The sequence below is a fragment of the Garra rufa genome, chromosome 11 (genome assembly GCF_049309525.1).
Source record: "Garra rufa chromosome 11, GarRuf1.0, whole genome shotgun sequence".
NCBI lineage: Eukaryota > Metazoa > Chordata > Actinopteri > Cypriniformes > Cyprinidae > Garra > Garra rufa.
In genome coordinates this window covers 32484045-32509135 of record NC_133371.1, presented here as the reverse complement: position 1 = coordinate 32509135, position 25091 = coordinate 32484045, and the positions used below count along the sequence as shown (strand labels likewise).

Sequence of the window (25091 nt, the reverse complement as noted above, 5' to 3'; positions counted from 1 at the left end):
GGGTGTAGTTTCTTAACATTCATCATCGCTGAACTCTGAAACTTTATCAGCTCCGGAGCACGGCGCCATGGCCCCGGCCCGGCTCGCTCCAGCTCTCAGATAGGGCCGATAACACACTGATAGATTACAGCAGATTGTTTTACTTCAGGGGACACTGCTGCCTCTAATACTAATACTTAGACAAGACTCACTGCTTACGGAGGGAGAACAGAGGGAGAGGGAGGGATAGACGGCACAAAGAGGAAAGGGCAAAGGAGCCAAGTGTGCGCGCGTAGGCGTATGTGTGCGCAAGTAAGGGATATTCACGAGGAGATTGTGATCGAAATGGGCTCTAACAGTAGCACAGGTTTAAAATGACAGTTTTCGTAGAGATTATACATTCCTTTCACTCCACAATCTGATTTAATAATGCTCAGTATCACAGAAACTCAAATGCTGCATATTGCCTTTGTGTGCGACTTCTCAACATTAAAAAGTGCTGAAGTATTTCAGACTTGTAAGCATAATATAGAAAGTACATGCAATATGTAAGGCATTTAGCAAAGACGCTGACTGAAATTACACAGCTGCACACAGTTTAACGTCTCCAGCTGAGCAGCATAATGAATTTGAGAAATACCAATGAATAAAACTTAATTGACGTGTACTGACTAACCAGTGTATCTTTTTTTATTTTTTTATTAACGCACATTTTCCACTTTTATTTGAATGTGTTTTTCACCAGAATGTGGTGTCTTACTCATCTGGAAGAACAAAACTGATTGGTCACTTAACATGTCATTTAGAAGATCTCTTTCTGTTAGAGTGGATGGTTCTCAGAATAAGCAGCAAGCAAAAATGTATAAAAACAAATGTTTAAGAGCCAACAAAAATGTATATATATGTGGAAAAAAAAGTATGTATACTTGCTTACAGGCAAACAAAATATCCTCATGAATCTTCTCACACACACAGGCCAATCTCACAAACAACAGCCTGAGGCACAAAGACGAGAGGAAATCTGAAGCGTCCGGGCGGGCGCAGGACTAGAGTACCACCTGACCTTCAGCTAAAAAAAAAAACAGGGTCAAGTGTAAATCACAAGGACTCCACAGAAAGACTCCTGACTGGACCACACTGAGAGAGAACATCACTGAAACCCAAGGTATAAATGCAGAAGTTACTGTTTTTATTTTTGAATATCAATCGAATATAACTTGATAGTCCAAACAATCTGCAACATGACGAAGAAATAATCCATAACAGGGACAGTATACCCAAAAATTTTAATTCTGTTATTAACCACCAATTATTTTAAACACACACTACTGTCAAGATTTTGGGGTCAGAAAGATTTTTAAAAGACTAGAGCAATTGCTGCTGAAAATTCAGCTTTGCAATCACAGAAATAAATTACTTTTTAAAGGGACAGTTCACCCAAAAATGAAAATTCTGTTATTAAAGGAACACTCCACTTTTTTGGAAATAGGCTCATTCTCCAAAATGCAAAGCTGCGAGTTTCTAGGCTGATAAGATTAGGAACTACACTTCCATTCCGGCGTAATAGTCAAGGAAGTTTGCTGCCGTAACATGGCCGAAGCAGGCGGAGTATTATCAGAAATGAGTTCCCAGCTAGTTTAGCATTTGCACATGTGCTGCGTGGTATTACTGCTCCTGCTTCAGCCTTATAACGGCAGCAAACTTCCTTGACTATTACGCCAGAATGGGAGTGTAGTTCCTAATCTTATCAGCCTAGAAAATTGAAGCTTTGCATTTCCACCGGTCTTAGTACACGATATAATTACAGAAGAGTCAAGTTTTAAATAGGACAAATATGGAAACTCGTTGGTCATTTTTGAACGTGATGCTATTGGTCTAATAGGATTCAATGATCTATGCTAAGCTATGCTAAAAGTGATATCGCCAAAACAGGAGAACGGCTGAATGGATTTCAAAACGGTAAAACTCAACTTATTAACTCGGGGGGAGTTGGAGAATGAGGCTATTTCCAAAAAAAAGTGGAGTGTTCCTTTAATTACTCACCCTCAAGTCGTTCCAAACATGTAAGACTTTTGTTCATGTTTGGAACACAAATTAAGATATTTTTAATGAAATCTAACAGCTTTCTGACCCTGCATAGACCGCAACGCAACTACTTTCAAGGCCCAGAAAGGTAGTAAGGACATCGATAAAGTAGTCCATAAAGTAGACATCAGTGGTTCAACCATAATTTCATGAAGCTACGAGAATTTTGTGCGCAAAGAAAACAAAAATAACGACTTTATTAAAGGGTTAGCTCAACCAAAAATGAAAATTAGCCCATTATTTACTCACCCTCAAGGCATCCTAGGTGTATATGATTTCCTTTTTTCAGATGAATGCAATCTGCGTAATATTAAAAATTGTTCTGGCTCCTCCGACCATTATAATGGCAATGTTCTCTTCAACAGTCCAAAACAAGTCCAATAAAGTGCATCCATCCATAATAAAAAGTGCCTTACAAGGCTCCAAGAGAGAATAAAGGCCTCCTGTAGCGAAACGATTTGCTTTTGTAAGAAAAATATCTTAAACATATTTTAAACTTAATAATCACTTTTCTCTAGCTTGCGCTAACTGTTGTAGACAGATGCTGCTCCGGGCGGAAGCCGTAGAACGTTGGTGAGAAGTGACAAACGCGGACACGCAGTGGAGACAGCAAAACAAAACAACAGTTTTGAATTAGAAGTACAAAAGGAGGATTTGGAAAGAAAAATGTTGGGAGGATTTTGAAATAAGCCAAGAGGAGACTGGTTTTTCATTGCTAAAGTAAGGAAACTTTGCTTCCTCTGCTTCTGTAAACAAACATTCATTTTTGCGAGGCTCATTGGTGCATGCGCTATGCATACGTCCTACCCCATGCGCCTGGAGCGGCTTCCGTTTACAACTGTTAGAGCAAGCTAGATTCAGAAGAAGAGAAAAAGAGAAAAACCCACCCATTGCATTATTAAGCTTAAAGGAGCCAGAACAATTTTTAAAATAACTCCGACTGCATCCGTCTTAAAGAAGGAAGTCATATGAACCTAGGATGCCTTGAGGATGAGTAAATAATGGGCTATTTTTCATTTTTGGGTGAACTAACCCTTTAATGATGTCCTTACTACCTTTCTGGGCCTTGAACGTGTCAGTTGTGTTGTCTATGCAGGGTCAGAAAGCTCTTGAATTTCATCAAAAATATCTTAATTGGTGTTCAGAATATGAACGAAGGTCTTATGGTTTGGAACGACATGAGAGTGAGTACTAATGACAGAATTTTCATTTCTGGGGCTGCATAACAATTACTCTATAATTTTTCAGTTTCATTTTGAGCAAACCGCCCCTTTAAGACACGCACATTTAGTCATAATACAACTATCAAAGTGAACAATTCTAACATGATTATTAGCCATTGAACTGAGCGTGCCAAACTGTAGCAGGGTCAATTACATCTAACGTCCCTTTCCTTCTCTTTTTGCTGGAAGTGAACTGCACTGCACCCTAACAATCATCCAATCAGCTGTCCTCAACCACAGCAGACGCCTGTCGCCCACTGCAACACGCCTGTCCACTGTGTTCGGCCTCTTTATTTGGGTCAGACTGAGGTTAGCCTTATCAGAGGGCAGCAGCTCTGAAAACGCTGAGGTGTGTGTGTGTTATGAAGGTATATGTGTCTGCTGAGAAACACAGAAAGGGTTAACCCAGGCCTAATCACTCACTCTTTGACAGATATAGAGAGAAACAGCCACACAAACTGATCTTTTCATGCTTCCCTCTTTAAAAAAAAAACATAATCCTGCAAAACAACTGCCATCGGAAAAAACCTAATAGCCCCGTATATTCTTAATTTTTGCATCACCCGCTTTATCAGCAGGCCCCATGAATAATCCGTACGGTAATTTCTTTTCTTTCTCCCTTTTTGTTCCTGGCATTTTGGTAGAGAGAGATAAGGCATAAAAAACAACAGAAGGGCTAAGAGAGTGAAAAAGACAGATAGATAACATTGATATCAACTCCTACACAACGCAGTCATTCTCTTATCAGAGCTTTTTATCATGCTTTCGTTATTTTTTTCTTCTTCTTCGCCTCCACTCCCTGTTCTTTGTAGCCCAGCTAAGAAAAAAAAAAAGAGGTCTACTGCCCTTAAAAATCTAGGCAAGATTTTGGTATCAAATTAACCTTATGCAGGCTTTTTACAGACTCGCTAATGTGAATAATTCAGCACGCAGGGACACACAGCTGGAGAGATTGTGCGAGCGCAGTTGTGTCAGAGGGAGCGTCGAGATTTTGGGAGCAAAAGCAAACTCTCAAACATTTTTTTTTTTCAAATTCCCGTTTTGATCCCTAGACCAAATGCTGGGAAAAAAACGGACAACTAATAATTTCAAACACGCTCATACTCCCACAGAAAGTAAAAGGCTTTTCTAATCTATCAAGGTCAGTTACAGTGCCCCGAACAAATACTGCGTTGTTTAAGAGAGCAGTTTAAGTGAGCTCTCTATGTAAGCAGAGAACGGACGCTTAGACAGAAAGACAGGAAGATAGAAAGACAGATAGTCAGTTAGACGGTAGAACAGACAGAATTTCAACGGCAATCGGCCCAAACTTTCGGTATTAAGTGATTGAAAAGAGACAGTGAATGCAGAGAAGGGCCCCAGAAAGATCCTGCTTGGGTTATTTAGACAACTATAGAGATTTTGCAACTAATTTCCAGTGAGGTAGATAATATGTTCATGGTGTCACTGGCATCAGATGCGCACTACTCTTCAAAGGTTTGGAGCCTTTATTGAAGAAATGAACACTTTTATTCCAAAAGGATGCACTACATTAACAAGAAGTGAGAGTAAAAATGTTCTATTTTGCAAACATCAAATCAGCATATTAGAATGATTTCTGAAGGATCATGTGACACTAAAGACTTGATTAATGTTTTCTAGAACAAACACTGGGGAAAAATATATAATTAATATACTTGTATTTATATATTTATAGCAAAATAAAAATATGTACACTACATACACTACCAATCAAAAGTTTTTGAATGATTTTTTATTTTTTTTGAAAGAAGTCTCTTCTGCTCACCAAGCCTGCATTTATTTGATTCAAAGTACAGCAAAAACAGGGAAAATTTTACATATTTTTACTACTTAAATTAACTGTTTTTTATTTTAATATATTCTAAAATGTAGTTTAATCCTGTGATTTGAAAGCTGAATTTTTAGCATCATTAGTTACGTGATTCTAATATTCTGATTTGCTGCTCAAAAAACATTTATTATTGTTATTATGTTGAAAACAGCAGAGTATAATTTTTTAGGTTTCCTTGAACAGCATTTATCTAAAATGGAAATCTTTTGTAACATTATAAATGTCATTTTTATCAATTTAAAGCATCCTTGATAAATAAAAGTATTCATTTATTAATTTCGTTCTTAAAAACTCCAAGCTTTTGAACGGTAGTGTATAATGTTACAAAAGCTTTTTATTTCAAATAAATGCTGATGTTCATCAAAGAATAATGAAAAAAAGTACTCAACTGTTTTAAAAAAAATTTATTATAATGACAATAACAACAAATCAGCCTATTATAATGATTTCTGAAGGATCATGTGACACTGAATCACAAGAATAAATTATATTTTAAAATATATTCAAATAGAAAGCAGTTATTTTAAATAGTAAAAATATTTCACAATATTACTGCTTTTGCTGTGTTTTGGATCAAGTAAATGCATGCTTGGTGAGCAGAAGAGCTCTTAAAATGTTTGTTTACAGAACTCAAATTTATTTAAATTTATGTAATATTTAGGTTAAAAATTACATGACACTTTCTAACAAAACGTTAAAAAAATTTAAAAAAAAAAATGTATAATGATGAATTACTGAATTTATTTATTTTAACATTTTTTTAGTTTTAAAGTTTTCTCCAAACGGTTCCCCCACATTTATCTAAAAAGGTTACCTAAAGATAATCAGGTGGTGCACAGACCTAAAGGATTAGTTCACTTCCAAAATAGAATGTCCTGATAATTTACTCACCCCCATGTCATCCAAAATGTTCACATCTTTCTTTCTTCAGTCGAAAAAAAAAAGATTTGAGGAAAACATTCCAGGATTTTTCTCCATATAGTGGACTTCAATGAGGATCAATGGGTTAAAGGTTCAAACTGCAGTTTCAATGCAGCTTCAAAAGGCTCTACACAATCCTAGCCATGGAATAAGGGTTTTATCTAGTGAAACGATCCGTCATATTTCTAAAAAAATATATAAATTTATATAACTTTTAACCAATTTGGACCTTCAACCCATTGGCTCCCACTGAAGTCCACTATCCTGGAATGTTTTCCTCAAAAACCTTAAATTCTTTTCGACTGAAGAAACAACGTCATGAACATCTTGGATGACACGGAGGTGATTCAATTATCAGGAAATTTTTATTCTAGAAGTGAACTAATCCTTTAATAAAGCTAAAATGACTAAAAAGAGGCTTAAAACCACCAAAAACAACATCACTCATCTCCATCAGGAAAAGCATTACGTCATTCATATTAGACACACTTGATTCCATCCAGATAAGAACACATGTGCATGGGCAGAGCAGGAAAATCTCCTATATTTGAGGTACGCCACTAAATTGCATCATTAATGGCATACAAGTCCCTCTGACATCAGCAAAGTGATCCAGGAAGCCTGAGAGGAAATTCCACAGCTAGACAGGTGGAAAACACAGGTGAGAAGCAAGAATGGAGAGACAGACTGGACATGATTTACTGTACACAAAAGGATGTAATCAGTTAGATCAGCACGGTATCTCAGTGAAGCAATCTATGATAAAAAAAGCACCCTGGAAGAGCATGTTATTGCAAATGGGAGGTCATCAGCAGCGATATGGCTGCCCACGCGCTGCCCGGTTACTTCCTCCGACCGCCGTGGGAAATCAGCGGCCGGCTACTTATTCAAAGTGGCCGGGCGACCCGGTGTTTCCGAGCGAGAGAGAAGCACGAGCGTTTAGGCAGCGCTTGTTTATGCAGATGGCGATGTGATTGCGCGTCGTAGAGTGTCAGTCGACAAGATTCCAAATGTAATAGTCCCTGAGAGGCACTTGAATGGAGTCGTTCCCCCATCACACTCCCCCGCCCTGCAAAACTTTCTTATTAACCGCACCATCTCGCCATCTCTCCCACATTCCCCTCCTTTCCCCCCGTTCCTCCTCTCTCCTGCTCAAATAAACCTACAAAGAAAGAGAAATTAACAGAGGAGACGTTTTTCTCCCTGCTGCCCCTCTCCTTTCTAGATAGCGCAGGAAGGAGTGAGAGAAACAGAAGGAGAGAAAGCGATAGAGACAGAGGAAAGGAGCAAAAGAGAAAGAGCGAGAGAAAAAAAAACATAATTTATCTGTGTATTATCAAGAAAGGCAGACACTTTAATCAGTCAGCTATGAAGTCAGTATTTCCATTCTTATCTGTTGCAGGAGTGGAAATGGAGAGCAGATAGTGCGCTGGGAGCCCATCGGTGGGCAGGAATGATAATGGGAGAGAGAGGGCTGGCTATTGGACCGCTGTGTCAGCTCTATCTGCACCCATTATCAAGGGCCTTATCGGCGCTGCCATCAGCCAAGCTGTAATGGGGCCAGTTCAACTTTCCACATTATCATACCGCTAAGACCTGGTTCAGTGAGGCTAGAGGTCTGACTGGAGACAGGGGGAGAAGGGGGTTACAGAGAGACAGTTGTTGGGGGGGGGGGGGAGGAAGAGCGGGTCGGGGGAGAAAGAGCGAGATAGCGGGAGATATTGGGAACGGGAGAGAGCTGGGGTAATGGAAAGCGGGCCAGAAATGAAGGGGGAGAGATGGAGGAGGGGCTTACGTGAAAGGGTTGGTAAGTCAAGACTTTGATTGACAGATTGAAACGAAAAGCTAAAAGGAAAGGTGAGGTCGGGGAAGGCCTTGACAACTAAAGTCCATACTGAATAAAGATTTAAAGGAATAGTTCACTCAAAAATGAAAATTCTGTCATTGTTCCAATCCAAAATTACTCTGTAAAACTTAAAAGGATAGTTGACGCAAAAATGAAAATTTGATGTCTATCTGCTTGCCCCCAGGGCATCCAAGATGTAGATGACTTTGTTTCTTCAGTAGAAACCAAACAAAGATTTTTAACTCAAACCGTTGCAGTCTGTCAGTAATATAATGGCAGGCAATGGGACCCACGGCTTTGAGAGTCAAAAAAAACATACACAGACAGACAAAACCAAATGAAACCCTGCGGCTTGTGACGATACACTGAGGTCTTAACACATGAAACAGTAGGTCTGTGCAAGAAACTGAACAGTATTCATATTATTTTATTACCTCTGATCCACTGCAATGTCCAACTGTCCTAAGCATGTTCACAACAGCCAGCGCTTGACGAAGAGCAAGCAACTAAACTTTAGTCGATCAGGCTCAAAAGTTGGGAGTCGTGAAAAGTCAACACTCCAGGATGAATTTGCGCAAGCAAATGTAATATTTTAGCTTTTAATTGGTTGCAACACTCAGGATAAGCACAAGTAATTATCATTTGGACAGACTGCTTCCGCGCATGCGTCTACTATGCCAGTGGTAAAAAAAAAAAAAATTACATAAATACTGTTCAGTTTCGTGCACAGACCAATTGTTTCATGTGTTGAGACCTTAATATATCGTCACGAGCAGCAGGGTTTCATTTGGTTTTGTCTGTGTATGTTTTTTTTGACTCTCAATGCAGTGGATCCCATTGTCTGCCATCATATGACTGACAGACTGCAACAGTTTGAGTTAAAAATCTTTGTGTTCTACTGAAGAAACAAAGTCACCTACATCTTGGATGCCCTGCGGGTAAGCAGATAAACATCAAATTAAAATTTTTGGGTGAACTATCCCTTTAATAAAAGACAGAAGAACATTGACGTTCAAACAAAGTCATATATCATTTTTGTTTTCGTGCAGACTATCGCTTTAATACCACCGGTCTTATCATATAATCATCTCTGTAATGATAATATTGTTATTGTGATCATCTACAGAGATAACACACTAAGGGGGAGGGGCGTATGTACTGGGCAAGGCTTTGACTGACAGGTCGAGAGGAAGTATCTATGACTTTTAGAGTCCACATCAAAACGAGCGACGTCCAAAAGTCCACAATCACGGATTCACAATGATTACTGCCTGCAATTCACCGCCGAGTCTTATCATATAATCATCGTGATAATGATAATATTTTTTTTTGTGATCGTCTAAAAAGATAAGAGCCAATGGATGATGACCTTTGACAAGTAAGATTTCATTTTAGATACTGTTGGCATTAGAGCAGGATTACACATTAAATGCTTTCAATAGAAGTCACAGACCAAACAATACATTCCTAAACGGCACATCAGGGTACTAACTGCTCATTTCAGCTCTGCAGGTTTATAAAACACAGTCCTCTTAACCTTCATGTTAGTATGTCAATGCTCACCTACTTGTGGAAGCAATGCTATTTTTGTAGGAACAGAGACGCGGCAAATTATTTTCACTTTATGGCCAATATTAAAATTGTATTCTAAATGGGACCCTGGAACACAAAACCAGTCATAAGGGTAAATTATGAAATTGAGATTTATATATCAAGCTTTCTACTGATGTATGGTTTGTTAGGATAGGACAATATTTGACCAAGATACAACTATTTAAAAAAATCTGGAATCTGAGGGTGCAAAACAAATGTAAATATTGAGAAAATCACCTTTAAAGTTGTCCAAATGAAGTTCTTAGCAATGCATATTACTAATCAAAAATTAAGTTTTGATAAATATCTTCATGTAACATGATCTTTACTTAATATCCTAATGATTTTGGCATAAAAGAAAAATCAATAAGTAAATGACAAAAGAAATACCAAAAAGAAAGAACATGAAAAGCACTTATATATAACTATAGATATTTTCCCATGGCTTCGCAGAAAGGGTGTAAAACAAACAATCTAATCTAAATAATAAAAAAAATGTTTTGCAATTTGTTAAAAGGGTCACTATAAAAGCCCAATAAAAAACAAAAAAGGTAATTGCGACTTTTAAACTGACAATTCTGACTTTTTTCTCACAATTGCGAGTTTACATCTCACAATTCTGACTTTTCTCAGAATTGCATGATAAACTCGCAATTCTGACTTTTTCCACACAATTGTTAGATACAAACTCGCAATTCTAAAAAATAAACTATTCTATATCTTGCAAATCTGACTTCAGAACTGAGATATGAACTCACGATTCTAAGAACATCAGTCAATTTATATCACAACTCTGAGAAAAAAGTCAGAATTGTGAAATACAAACCTGCATTTTTAAGAAAAGTCAGAATTGCGAAAATATAAACTTGCATTTGCGTGTTATAAAGTCAGAACTGTGAGATAAAAAGTAGCAATTACCTTTTTTTGTTTTTATTCTGACTTTAACTCGCAATTGCAATGTAAACTCACAATTGTGAGAAATAAAAGTCGCAATTCTAAGAAATAAAGTCAGAATTGTGAGATACAAACTGGCATTTGCGAGAAAAATGTCTGACTTTTCTTAAAGATTTTTTTTACATATTAACTCACAATTCTGACTTTATAACTAGCAATTGCCTAGTCAGAATTGCAAGATGTAAACTCGCAATTGAGAGATAAAAAAGTCAGAATTGTGAAATAAAAAGTTGCAGTTACCTTTTTTTGTTTTTTAGTAAGTGGTGAAAATGGACTTCCATAGGGTCACAATAGGAATCAACAAAAGGCCAAAAGTGAAAGATGAATAAGTGAGAAAACTATGACCAAAAATAGCACAGAAGATATAATAACATAGTTTCTAACTGCAAGCCAACTATTGCCTCAAGACAACCACAATGTAGTCCAATTAAAGTGCCAATTAAAATAACACAAAAGGCAAAAAACACATTGTGTAAATGAGTTAAATTCCTGTTTACTGTTTGTTGGGAGCGCTATGAAGTTTTTGAATCTGACAGTGTCAGAACATTTGCAACATTTCATGTGGTTTACACACAAACTGTCCAAACTGCTCTGATTCACACCTCACATATGCATACACCTCTCAAAATAGGAGTTGGAAGAGGTCTGAGGCTGGTCTTCCTTCTCTTTCTAGAACCGGCCAAGTGGAGTGTGTGAGAGCAGAAAGAGGAGCCACTCTGGTCTAGACCACCTCTGTTCAGGGGTGGCTCCCTGGAGGCGGGCTCACCTCTCCTCTTTCTAGGGCCTTTGTCCCAGCTGCCCTTCTGTGCTTATCTCTTCTCTTTCCGCCTCTCCTTATGAAACATGCCCGGTGTTCCCTTCCCACAAGAGCCTCCTGCCTGGTACATAACACCCAAGCTTGAGCTCTCTGCACCGTAAGCAATAGGGATACTTCAAGACAACATTATCTTTCACATTTGTGACCCTGGACCACAAAACCAATCATAAGTCGCACAGGCATATTTGTTGCAATAGCCAAAAATACATTGTATGGGTCAAAATAATCAATTTTTCTTTTATGCCAAAAACCATTAGGATATTAAGTAAAGATCATGTTCCATTAAGATATTTTGTAAATTTCCTAGTGTAAATATTTAATTTTTGATTAGTAATATGCATTGCTAAAAACTTTATTTGGACAACTTTAAAGGTGATTTTCTCAATATTTAGTTTTTTTTTTTTTTTTTTTTTTTGCATAGAAAGCTTATTTATTTATTTATTAGATGTTGTGCGAATCTCAATTGACCCTTCTGACTGGTTTTGTGGTCCAGGGTCACATTGATTAGTATATGCATTGCTCAGAACTTAATTTGGACAACTTTAAAGGTGATTTTTCTCTACTTCTCTACTTACTTCTCTAAGATTTTCCAAATAGTTATATCTCGACCAAATATTGTCCTGTCCTAACAAACCATACATTAATAGAAAGCTTATTTATTATGTGTAAATCTTAAATTCAAAAAATTGACCCTAATGACTGGTTTTGTGGTCCAGGGTCACATTTTACAACAGGCCAGTGATAGTTCATAGTAGAGATGTGCAAACTACAGGTTTTCAAAATGGACCACTCAATCAACTAATTGACAATTCTGTCTTAATCCACTCATCCGGATAATTTTGTAGTCTACAATAGGAGTATAAAATGAAACACAAGCATTAAATAATTAGTAGAAAACCTGACCTTGTTCATTTGCTTACTTTTGACTCTTGGCAGCCATAACAAGAAAGCCAGTGAGGGCTGTTACTATCCCAGAGTGTTATATTTTACACTCTGGGACAGAAACTCACCTGAATGCCATTGGGATGTGACCTGCAGATTTAATCTACGGCCTTATGGTTGAGACAAATACACCCAGCTGAACTGTTTGCATAAAGCCCCCCTTGAGATATCTGTACTTATCCTTTCAAAGAAGGGAAGAGTATATAGTGTCACTCTTGAACTTTGTGTCCTTAGCGCTACATCAAATTGATGGCCCACACCCCCAACCATGCCAATTAAGCACATCAAATAAAGAACATGACATCAAACCTCAGTGTGGAAATCAGCCAATCTAATCAACCCTGTTAGCCGTGATCCACATCAAATATGGCTCCTCCACATCGGACAAATTATCATATCTCTATTCTCCTTAAGACGCAACTCATTAACTCCAACCAAAAAGCACAGAAAACTCTATTACACCAGCCTTCTGGAGAAAAAAAAAAGAAATCTCCCTCCTGTGATGGCAAATCTCACCTCCGCCGCTCCTATCAAAACTGCACATAAAAATAAGTCCTCTCCATAAGATGTTATGTGATAACAGTGCATTAAAAGATTACTGCCCTGTTCCCATCTTGTTTTTAATTGCATTGGGGCCAGAGGCTACGGGATCCTTAATAACACATTAATATTTTATTCTCATCCACCGCTTCACAATCACATGCAACTGCGGCTGCGTTTAAGACTTTATGCTATGTCTGCGTTCGGTGGGGTGTCTCAACTTTTATGGCACTCATCCTGAAGAGAAAGATGGCATACTGACAGCTCTGAAAGCACTGTATGAGGTGACATCATCAAGTGTAGTTTACATATATTTACATAAAATAACCTCAACAAACAAAGTACAAAAATGTGGTTGACTAGATAGTTCTTTTGCAAATATTAGATTGCATAAAAGTACACCCTCTGGGTTTCTGCTAGACACAAACATTCAGTTTCTAACTCGAGTCTACATAAAGGAAGAAGTGAGGATTTCGGAGTGCTAATGGGTCAGCGAGGGTTCAGTTATCATAACTCACTCGACTTCCCCTTGCGTAAACATTAGGAAAGAGCAATAACTCATCAAAACACCTAAAAGCTTTTCCTTTCACTGTGGAAACCAACAGACACTTCCTAAACAGTAAATTCTAATCCACAACGACAGCTTTTTGACATTATTTTCAGTCCACGCAGATCAAACTCTCATTTTATCAGAAGAGATCATGACTGCACCAATCAGAATTCTGCCATCTGTATTGACCAATCAACACATCACACAAAATTGTAATAAACAAGTAGTAAAAGTAATTGCTATATGAGTTATTTAAAACAAACAAACCATTTCAGAATAAGTTATAGTTTTGGGTTTAGATAAAATCTACAGGTTTCAGCAAGCTGATGATTGAGAAACAAGAGATCTGTCAGCAGAAAGCAACAAAGAGATTAAAATCCTTACACCAATATGTTACACTAGAAACATTTAAATTAGACACATAATATACATTTCATTAAAGAATCCTGAAATAACATCAATGTTTCTACAAAAATATTAAGCAGCATAACTGTTTTCAACATTGATAACAATCAGAAATGTTTCACAAGCACCAAATCAGCATATGTGACCCTGGACCACAAAATCAGTCAGATCTATCCATCAATAAGCTTTGTTAGGATAGGTCAATAATTGGTCGAGATGCAACTATTTGCAAATCTGGAATCTGAGGGTACGAATAATCAAAATATTAATAACAAAAATTTACAGATAATGTACTCACCCCCTTGTCTTGCTTCAAAGTGCTCTAAATGATCAGAGACGAGGAAAAAAGGGCCTTATCTAGCAAAATGATCGGTTATTTTACAAAAAAAATTACAATTTATATACTTATTAACCTCAAATGCACATCTTGTCTCGCTCTGTGTGTACTCTGTGTAGAGATTGAAAAGTATATAAATTGTAAATGTTTTTAGAAAATAACTGTTTGTTTCGCTAGATAAGACCCCTCTTCCTCGGCTGGGATCATGTAGAGCCTTTTGAAGCTGCTTTTAAACTGCATTTTGGAAGTTTAAACTCGGGGGCACCACAGAAGTCCATTATAAGGAGAGAAATCCTGAAATGTTTTCCTCAAAAAACATAATTTCTTTACGACTGAAGTAAGAAAGACATGAACATCTTGGATGACAAGGGGGCACTTCTCCTTTAATAAAAATACAGTCGTTCATTGTTTGTTCATGTTGCTCTTGCTGTTACGTGACGTAGCAGTGTTTTACAAAATATACGGATTGGCTGTACACACGAAAACGCAAGGGTGTCATTTTCAGATTTATCTACTCTGGGACCCGGTTTAAAAAAATAGCGATTTCAGTCACCCAAAACGCAGATACAATACAAAATTTAATAATAAACATTAGGAACTTCTTTCAAAAACATTAAAAATCTGACCTTAAAGTTTTGAATGGTTGTGTAAACATAAATAATTGCCTTTGTCTTTACTTTATCATAACATCTACAAGCACAGTTCAAAAGCAAGATGCATTATTAAGTAATAATCATTAAAAGCAGGGCTTTGAAGACCTTAACAACCTGCTTTAAAGATTATCAGATGTTTTATCAAAATCATGAAAGCGTCCTTGGCTTTGCAACACATTATAAAGACTTTATAACTTTCTCACAGTGTTCATTGCACCCGCTATCACTCAGTATCTAATATCTCACTGCAAATCAACATTTCAGCCATACTGCTGACGCCACATTCTTGTTTCCTTTCACAAGGCGTAGAGCTGAATGCTTTTTTTTCTCACTGTTTTTCACCAAAACGCACCCTAGAGATTACCATCGCCGAACAAAAAAAAACCCTGCATCTCAATGCTATCTAACACAAGATCTACAGTGAGTAATATGTGGAATTAGTTTTAATTAAATTAATCAACCACAATGGTTGTTAAGAGAAAAACACAAGGGTGGGAACCGAGAGTAACTAAGGGGGAGAAAAAATGCATTCACACCTATCATCTAATTATACAACAACATTAATCACATTAGGGCTGGAACTGATTGCCAGGGTCCAGGGCCCTGCTGTTCTTACGTGTAGCTTTGTTATTGCAGCAAAGCCTCAGCTCCTGCCTGCTCTGAGCTGATAACAACTCTTATCGCACTTGGCGATCTCTATCTATACCGGAGATCAGGCCCCAGGCTTTATCAAAAGTTCACATCGAGCTAAAAGCAGAACAAAGAAGGAAAACACACAAGCAAAACCACCAAGACGCAACGGCGTGTGTGCGTATGTGTGAAAATATGTGTGCGAAAGCCTGTGATCTCTCATATTCTTGGCTGAGTATTAAACTAGACCTGACCCTAAGAAGGTGAACCTGACAGCAGAAAAAGCTCTGAGAACGCTTTCAACAAAAACAGGAAGAGATCCCATCAGTTGTCCACACTTTCAAAAGTGCAAGCCCAAGGTACAGGAGGTGGTAACTCAAACAAGTGCATTGTCTGGCCCCCGGCTTCTCAAACATCCTCCGGCCGTTGACGCCAAATTCTGGGAGCTCATGAATAATTCACGCCAACCTCCGAGCCATTTGAATGATGTCACTCGGCTGTTATCTGTGGGAATCTCCTCTCCGTTATCTCCCAATCATCTCAACGGCTCGCTTATCGGCCCCAGCGATCTCACTGAGGCAGCTGCTTTTAAAACGCAGCATACATCCATCTACCGTTTCTGTATTCCTGCCTTTCTCCCCCAGCCCTTATCAGCCCTGCCATCCTACTCTTCCCTTATCTGCTTTTCTCTCTCTCTTTTTTTAACTTATCTAGAGATACACCCAGCCAGTCCCAAACAACAACAACACAAACATGACAAAGATGAGAATGCTTCAGCCAAATGTAATTATAATCCCAATCCCCCCCCCCCCCCTCGACGTTGGGACTATCTCCACAGAGATCGCCGCCTCGCCTATCTTGTCTCTCATCTCAACCGCCAAAATATAAGCCCTGGGATGTGGCCCGTGAGCTAATCTCGCCATCAGGGAGGGATGGATAATCTATCAGCGCGATCTTCACCATTGGGAGAGTGACGCACAAAAGACACACAAAAATATTTCCTCTCAACACAGTCTTCCATGATACCGGATACCTCTTTCAGAGGGCCGGGATTGTAATCCTTCCAGTAAGAGTGTAACAAAACAATGCAGTCGTGCATTTATTATACACAGCCGTCTTCACGTTTACATAAGCAAAAAGGTAAGATAAGAGGGGAGACCGATCTCATTGGTAATGGGGGGGGGACTCACCTTTGGCGCCAAATCTGAGATACTCTTCCATCTTCATTACTCTAATGGTGGGACTCGTAGAGTTGGTGATGTGTACTTCAAAAGCCAGCAGATATGAAATCTTCACGGGGTTCAACGTTTCAGGAAAGATAAGGAATGTTTATTCTGAATTGTTGAAAACATCAGCTACGAGCGGCCTGAAGTAGTAACGCTGGTTCTACTGTTTGCAGCCGCCTCTAGGTAAGAAAATGAGTTCTCCAGAAACCAACCAGAGATAGCTTAGGCTATATCAGATAAGGCATCTCAATTAAGAAAACGCCTTCGTGGGTCATCAGGTCATTGGCGTTACAGGCCAACGCGCTCGTATAACTCTCCAGTCACTTAAACAAACCTTGATACTGTCCGTTTACACTCAGTGGTATATGCTAATGCCGCCTTATCAGACCATTTTTCTTTCCTATTCAAGAGTCGCTTTCTGCCTTTGAATTGCATTAATATTTTTTTTTTTTTGAGCAGCCCTTTCAAACTCAACCTCCAAGATATTGCTACTGTGCTTATCGCCTGAAAGCATCTCTTCTGGATGAAGAACTGAAACAGCGCCTGGCACCAGAGCAAAACGACTTTTCAGCACTGTTGGTTCCTTTCACAGAAAAAGAGAGGGGAGAGCCAAGGGTCAATGAATGTGATTTTTACTTTAGGAATTTATTGACCACAAAATGTTAAGGGTTACTTCAATCAAAAAATTTGAATGTGAATTTCTCACAACCTGTATGACTTTCCTTCATCAGTGGAAGTCAAAAGAAACCCATGTTTGCTTTTTTCCAATCGTGATTAACAATGAACAAAGACGTCAAACCTCAAAAAGGATGGTATGATCATCTCAATTGTATAATAAAAGTGACTGATAAGCACATTACTGTTGTTTTTCACTAACAGCTGCGACCAGTTGAACTCAAGAACCAAATCAGTTTGATTTATGAACAAATAATTTTGATTGGTTTGTCAATTTGATCAACTAATGCGCTGAAACAAATGCTACTTTGACTCAGGAAAGCCAGAGCTTACGGCTTGAAATAGTTTTAAAGGTTTTAGTCAACATTCGCTGTTGTTAAATGGAAAACAGCGACAGAGATATTCTTCAAAATGTCTTCTGTGTGTTACAGAGAAAAGTAAGTCCTACAGGTTTGAAGGTTGCTAATAATAATGACAGAACCTAACATCTTGCATACAAACTAATGGTGCCTGAACATTATAGGGTTAAAATGGATAGATGGAAAAAAAAAAGATCCAATTGTAATCCACTATCATGTGGAGAGATCAGCTGGGCGCGCTATCTGACGTCTCATCTCTGGAAAGAGAACTGAAAAGCCGGAGGAAAATGCAACAGCAGCCTCGGTGCAGCCACAGACAGAAAACAAATAAAAGATCCAATTTTAATCCTTATCTCGACTGGGATCGGATCGCTGTTTATCTGAACTCATATCGTCTTTTTCAGAGAACAGTGACGTTTCCACAACAGTATTAAACAGGAAGCCAGGGTTACACTTGGGTTGGAGCAGACGAGAGCACTTTTACGAATTAAAAAGTGAAATAAAAAGTCTACACAATTATAGCCGCTGGATTTGAAAAGCGAAGCGCGAGTTTGACATGTGCTGCGCGCCTTTACGCGTCCTAAAAGCGGTTGGTTACTATGGCAAGTGTAAATAAATGTAGCCGTTTCTAATTGTCTGCTGTCTTAAAACTATCAAAACACAAGGAGTGTTTAAACAGACCGCGTGTGCATCTAAAGCTTGCTGTTTGTCTCGCGTTAATAGAAAGATCTTGTCAGTTTCCACTAGATTGTTCAACGGCATGCGTTTAAAAAAGCAACGCTATCTAGTCATATGAATAATGTCACACACTTTTTACAATGAGTCACCATTCACAACAGCGGCACCGGTACTAGAGAAACTTTAAACGCTTACGTTTGATCTGTCGGGGTTTGCTCTGCTTTCTTCGGGACATGCTTATTCCGTCGTTCCTGCTCAGCTTGCGGCAAAAGCGATCAGTCCACCGGGGTCACTAGCAGTAACAGCAGCACTGGATCACAGTTCTCTGCCCGTCCGAAGACACCCGCATGACCTGTACTTTGATATTCAGAGCCGAAAGAGCTACCTGTGGCCGAGTGAGGCTGTTACTTTTCGACGTCTTCCCAGAGGAGCGATTTTTCCTCTCCGTTAGCCACAGTAAACTCTAGCCCTGACAGCGCATACGCTGCTGGAGAAAACTAAGTTAAAGCTTTAGCTTTTAATAATTTGTTTATGTCTACTCCGATGAAGCACAGAGAGAGCGCAGTTCTCAACAGGACTCGATCGACACATGAAACAGTGGCGCTGATATGTTATGACACGCCTCCGTCACGCCCCTTGCGTATGATGCCATGCCGCACGCCGCTCACTGCGCCCGCGTTCCCAGCAAGCTCTCGATCCCCGTAACATCACACTTCCATCAGGGCAAGGCATGCAATGTATGCCTCGTTTGCATGCTAAACAGTTTTCTTTGGGATGAGCATTTACGGAAAATCTTGAAAGGGGCTATTTACTACCACTTGTTCAGTATTATAATTTTGTATTGCAAAAATAATGCATATAAACAATTGAATATACATAGCAATAATAATAATAATAATTATTATTATTATGAATAATTATGCATACATAATCCTATATATATATTCTTTATGCAATAATAATAATAATTATTATTAAATAAATTCTAATCATGTCAATATAATTATTACATTTTATTATATTGTATTATATTATATAAGATAGATAGATAGATAGATAGATAGATAGATAGATAGATAGATAGATAGATAGATAGATAGATATAGATAGATAAACTAATAAATATTATTATAAAATATATTCTAATACATTCAGTTATAAATATTATAACAACATTCTATGAAAGTATTAATTATATCAATAATAATTGTATGATTATAAATAATTATAATATTAATTAATAAAATATGTTAAATATATAGAAACTATATATAATAAAACAACAACATTCTATATAATATTAATAACACATTTAATTATTATTGTTGTTGTTTATAAACTTTTGAAAAAGATATAAAATATATACACAATTATATATATATGACTAAAAATATTCTATAATATTAATAATAAATTTAATTAATAATACTATATACAATAATTTTTTATATAATAACAATAATAATAATAATTATTATTATTATTATGTATACATGATCATTATATATTCTATATATAATAATATATAATATTCAGTATATTTATACAATAACAATAATAATAATAATAATTATTATTATTATTATTATTATTATAAAATACATTATAATCACTTCAATATACTTATTAAATTATTTCTGAATTAATAATAATAATTATAAATATATATAAAATATTAATGTTTTAAAAATGTAAATATGATATAATAAAAACAACTACATTTTATATAATAGTAATAATACATTTTATTTTTATTATTACTATTAATCTGTCATTTATGTTGTTTTTATGTCAAAATAATTTATATAATAAATATTTTGTTATATTATTGTTTCTTGTCTATTTTATATAATTCTGCATTCTTCATTATGTTTGATCATTTTTAATGTTCCGCTCTCTTTTGCTGCTGCAACACTGCAGTTCCCCTTACCCTGGAATCAATAAATATTATTTTATTCTATCTGTCTACTTTAAATGAGGTCGTGACCAACATCTCAGAGTAAACAATGGGTGGTGATTACCGAAATACAAAAATCTTACAATTATAGCTGTCAATCAAGGTAAAATTACCAAAAAAGTGGGCTGTTACTGGTTTAGTAGCACAGATGTTGGAACTGTGACCTCCTCGAAAACTCACTGCTTCCATCTAGTGACCAAAGAAAAAGCGTATCTAATGCCTCACAGTAGACACCACCATGGTTGTAATGAGTTAGTAGACACATTCCTCTCAGGCCACAACATTTGAATACGAGTCAAATACATGAACCATGTCATATGCCAACAACCTGGAACATATGAGGCAACCACAAATACTAGCAAAGAAAAAAAAATATCCAGCATTTGTGTTGTGTCATGATTTATTTAAATTTGTAAGAAGGTTCAGGACAAGCTGTTTGGGTGGACTGTTACAGGATTGTTTGACCTTGTTAATCTTGATGCTGGATAAAACATCGTTCATCATGTCTTTCACAATTAAACATGAAATATAATTTAAAATAAAAAAGATTATATTCTCATAATGTCAATAAATGATGACATAATACAACAAACTAAAGCATGATACACTGAAAATGAACTATATGTCTATATTTTGAAAATCCTGTTAGTAATAAAAAAATAAAAATAAAAGTTATAAATTACTATTGTGATAAGGTACTTTATACATAATGTAGAAAATGCCTTGTGGAAATTAACTTTAAAAGGTATTTTTATTTAATGGAAATTTCAAAGACAAAAGCAGCAGCCACATTTTACTTTTTTTCTTTTGCAATCTCAGTACCTCCCCTGTTTCTAGACCAATGCCTCTCAATTGCAATCTTTATGTGAGCAATGCAGATGGGCTGAGGGTTGTTAACCGGTATGCCACCAGAGTTAGTCAAACAAATGCTTATTTAACAAAAAAAAACAAAGACAGAATACAACAGAACCAACTACTAAGTGAGTGACATTGGATACAGCTTTTAACTTCTCAGCTTTGTAACCTTCAAGCTTTCCCCGTAGCTTTGTTCAATAAACCCCGACGTAAGTCATGAATTATTAACCTACCTGTAAAGAATCTGAGCCTCTGTGACAGTCTTTTACCATCTGCATTAGCACTTTATCACTGGGTACAGCATGAATCGCCTTGACAGAAGAATTTACTGTGGAGGAAAATTAAATTATCCATATGGCTGAGAATAAAAAAGAATGACTTTTCTATGACGTTTTCATTTATTTGAAATGTTTGGTTCACTTCACTAATAACTGTAAGATTTTAGAACTCTTACTCTAACAAACATGTCAGAATACAGAGACACAAAGGCCAAATTCTAAACTAATCATGATTATTTATACACAGAATGGATTTTTCTCTCCGCTGCAATACAGGGATTCCATTTTGTGCACATGTAACAGCTCATTTGTTGTTTTAAGGGGGTAAAGTAGGATCAGGTTAAAGGCCAATATTTTGTACTGTGTGAGCCTGTGTGATTGATTGATTTTGTGAGCTCTTCATTACATGAAAGGCTTGAGTCTGTATTGGTCTTTAACGAAAGAACAGCCATGATAAAAGACGTTTTGCTCTGCCTGTGCTTGACCCTGCCTGTTTGGACAGCCCCTGTACAGACAGGCAAGTGTTTCATCTTATTATATTGCTTATTAAAATATATTTAACATAACATAGTGAAATACTATTTAACTTAATTATGCATTTTACACAATTTTGGAGGAGTATTATTAACTGACAGGAATATACCATAAAATTGTGTCATTAATTACTCACCCTCATGTCGTTCCAATCCAAACCCGTAAACCTTCGTTTATCTTCGGAACACAAATTAAGGTAGGGGAGAGCGGGGTAAGTTGTCACACTGTTCATAACTCCAATACTAGAGGCTTTATCTCAAAAATGAAATAGTCACTTTGTGTGACTTCTTCTTCTATACTCAACCTCCTGTTCACATGTGGTCAAGACTGCTCTAATCTGAGGTGAGCACAATTTTTTTTATTTTTTGACCTAAAAAGTAAAAACAAATCACTTTAAATTTTCTTCAGTACAACTTTGTTAGGTATAAATGTTAAAAATTATTACTTTGCACAAAATAGAGGAGACAGCAATGTGCCTTTTGATACTCTAGCTGACGTGCTATGTTGAGCTAACCCTGACATTTAGCCAACATTAGCATACATGTCAGTTTGGGGCAAGTTGTCTCATTGACTTTGGGGCAAGTCATCACATGTGGAAAGGAAGAAAACGACACAAATTAGCAATTCTTACTGACACGCCAGTTACAGTTTTTTACAATCGTTTTTGCACTAATAACAGAACCGTAATGTCTTTTTTCAAAACTCTAGACACATAATTCACAACCAATGATCAAAATGCACATTTTTCAAACCACTTAACACATTCTTCAAATGCTTGGATACAATACACATAAGCCAAAGATAATTTGTTCATTGAACTTAAATCACCTGTTCAAAATGACACAACTTAACATCAAAGTATTACTATTTCAAAATGCAACTCACACATTACATCTGAGATGAGTGTGCATTCATTTCATTACAAAGATTGAACTATCAGTTGATACATCTGCTTAAAATGAAAAGTAACTGTTGCATTACCCTTGAAGCATAGCTTTTATGGAAAATAGTGCATGTTTCAGGATAGATCATTTGACACCAGTTACCACAGAATATGACCCAGATGGACTACACTACACTCTCAGAAAAAAAGGTACAAAACTATACCTTTTAGGGTACAAGTAGCTGTCACAGGGGTGTTACCAAGGGTACAATTTTTTGGGTACATAATTGTACAATAAGGACCCATTGTGTACCTTTAAAGGTACCTTTATATGTTTTGTTGCCCAGGAACAAAATTGTACCTCTGCAGTACTTTTTTTTTTTTTACCGTGTAAAAATCTTGTATCTTTATCAGATATGGTTTCTATGGCCCCATGTACCTCTTTTACAGAACACATTTTCATATTCAACATTACTGAATGCAAGATGTCATTTTTATGTTATTGCTTTTGTGGTTTCAATGAGTTATTGGCTACCCTGGTAAAAAAAATAAATAAATAAATAAAAAAAGAATGTATCAAGAACGTTGGTGCACAAATTAGCCCTGCTGAAGAAGAAAAAAAATCCAAAACCAGCCTGCTATTTGGCTGTTTTTAGCTGGTCAACCAGCCTGGTTTTAGCTGGTCATAGCTGGTTTTAGAGGGGTATTGGCCACTTTTCTGTCTGGTCAGGCTGGGAAACCACCAGCTAAAACCAGCCTGACCAGACTGGGAGACCAGCTAAAACCAGCTACTTCCAGCTTAAACCAGCTAAAACCAGCCAACCAGCCTAGGCTGGACAATATACTGTACCCTGCTAAAAAAAAAACAGCTAAAACTTTGAATCTAAATTTTTTCCCTTTAGAAAACCTATGCTGAGATTTATTTTATCAGTAAATTCCACATTACAGTATTTCAATGATCCCACTGTGTCTGTACTGTTCTCAGTCTAAAGTAAAAAAAAATGAAACCTGAATCACATATTTTGTACAACTATATTTAATGATTGTACTAGCAAAAACACATTGAAACTATGGGTAACTTGTGTATGGGTGATCTAAAGTAATGTTCCTATAATATTTCATAATAAATTCGTTTTTTGAAACAATGCTTCTGCTAATGCAAGGCTTCTTTAAAGATATGAACGCACTATGCAAAGTTTTGAACACTGGACAGCCTGTGTTACAAATAATGACTGTTTTGAGTTTTGTATCTAGAGTTTTGAAAAATGACATTAAGGTTCAGTTAATAGTGCAAAAACGATTGTAAAAAACTGTAAGCACCAACTAGAAATAGAAAAGAATAAGGCTGAATCTAGCAAAAAGCTTGTTTCAAAAGAAAGGGAAGCAAAGGGGGGGAAATCTGGACCTACAAAGAACAAGGCAGCTAAAAGAAGAAAAATCATACAAGAGTCATCATCATCAGATGAAGGGTGCTTCTGCTTTGTCTGTGTGGAGCCATTTTCAAACAGTCGTCCAAAAGAGACCTGGGTAAAATATGTCAAATGTAACAAATGGGCCCATGATGCTTGCACCAGAATTGTGACTCTGAAGATGAGTCTGATTAATCAGATACAGGGCATCTGTTTTGTTCAGAGGTTAAACAGTTTAAGTTAAGCAAGTTATTTGCAGGATTCCATTCAGTTATCATGGATTTGTGTACAAGCCAGAGAACATTTGAGTTTAAAGTTCAAAGTAAAGTTGTCTTGGCACTTAATGTTTTGATTGAAATGTGTACTGGATTTAAATAATTTTTTTTTTTTTTTTTTTTTTCAAATTCTCTAGGCATAATTGTTCATATTTCCAGTTTTGGTTTGAATTTAACAATTAAAATCAATAATCACAATTAAGTAGTTGTGTTCTTATCTTTAGATAATTTAGTGTGACAACTTACCTGCCGATGGGGCAAATTGTCACAAGTGCACATTCTCCATTCAACAGTCTATAACTCCGTAATGAGATAAGATATGAAAATGTGATGAATACCTCATATGTGCCCGAGACTTCCTTCTTTCATTTGGTAAGACATTTATTACATTGTGATGTATGGTGCTCAGTAAAAGTTAGACAGTGTGAAAAATGTGACAACTTACCCCGCTCTCTCCTACTGTCGTGAACACGCAGCAGAAACTGATGCTGAAGAGAAGAAATCCTTGAATAAAGCCGTCGTTTTTGTTTTCTTGGAGCAAAAAGTATTCTCGTAGCTTTATAAAATCTCGGTTGAACCACTGATGTCACATGGACTATTTTATCGATGTCCTCACCTTTCTGGCTCTTGAACTT

The 25091-nt window shown here is 36.8% G+C and overlaps 1 protein-coding gene across 1 annotated transcript in view; it reads right to left on the bottom strand.

Annotated features, from left to right (window-relative positions):
• The window catches only part of zfpm1 (zinc finger protein, FOG family member 1), a 111303-nt gene extending 92473 nt beyond the window's left edge, over window positions 1–18830 (bottom strand). Inside the window, exon 1 of the mRNA XM_073850422.1 lies at window positions 18461–18830. Within this exon, the coding sequence (XP_073706523.1) occupies window positions 18461–18500 (40 nt within the window). The 5' untranslated portion in view covers window positions 18501–18830. The remainder of the gene's footprint in view (window positions 1–18460) is intronic.
• Window positions 18831–25091: the final 6261 nt, after the last annotated feature.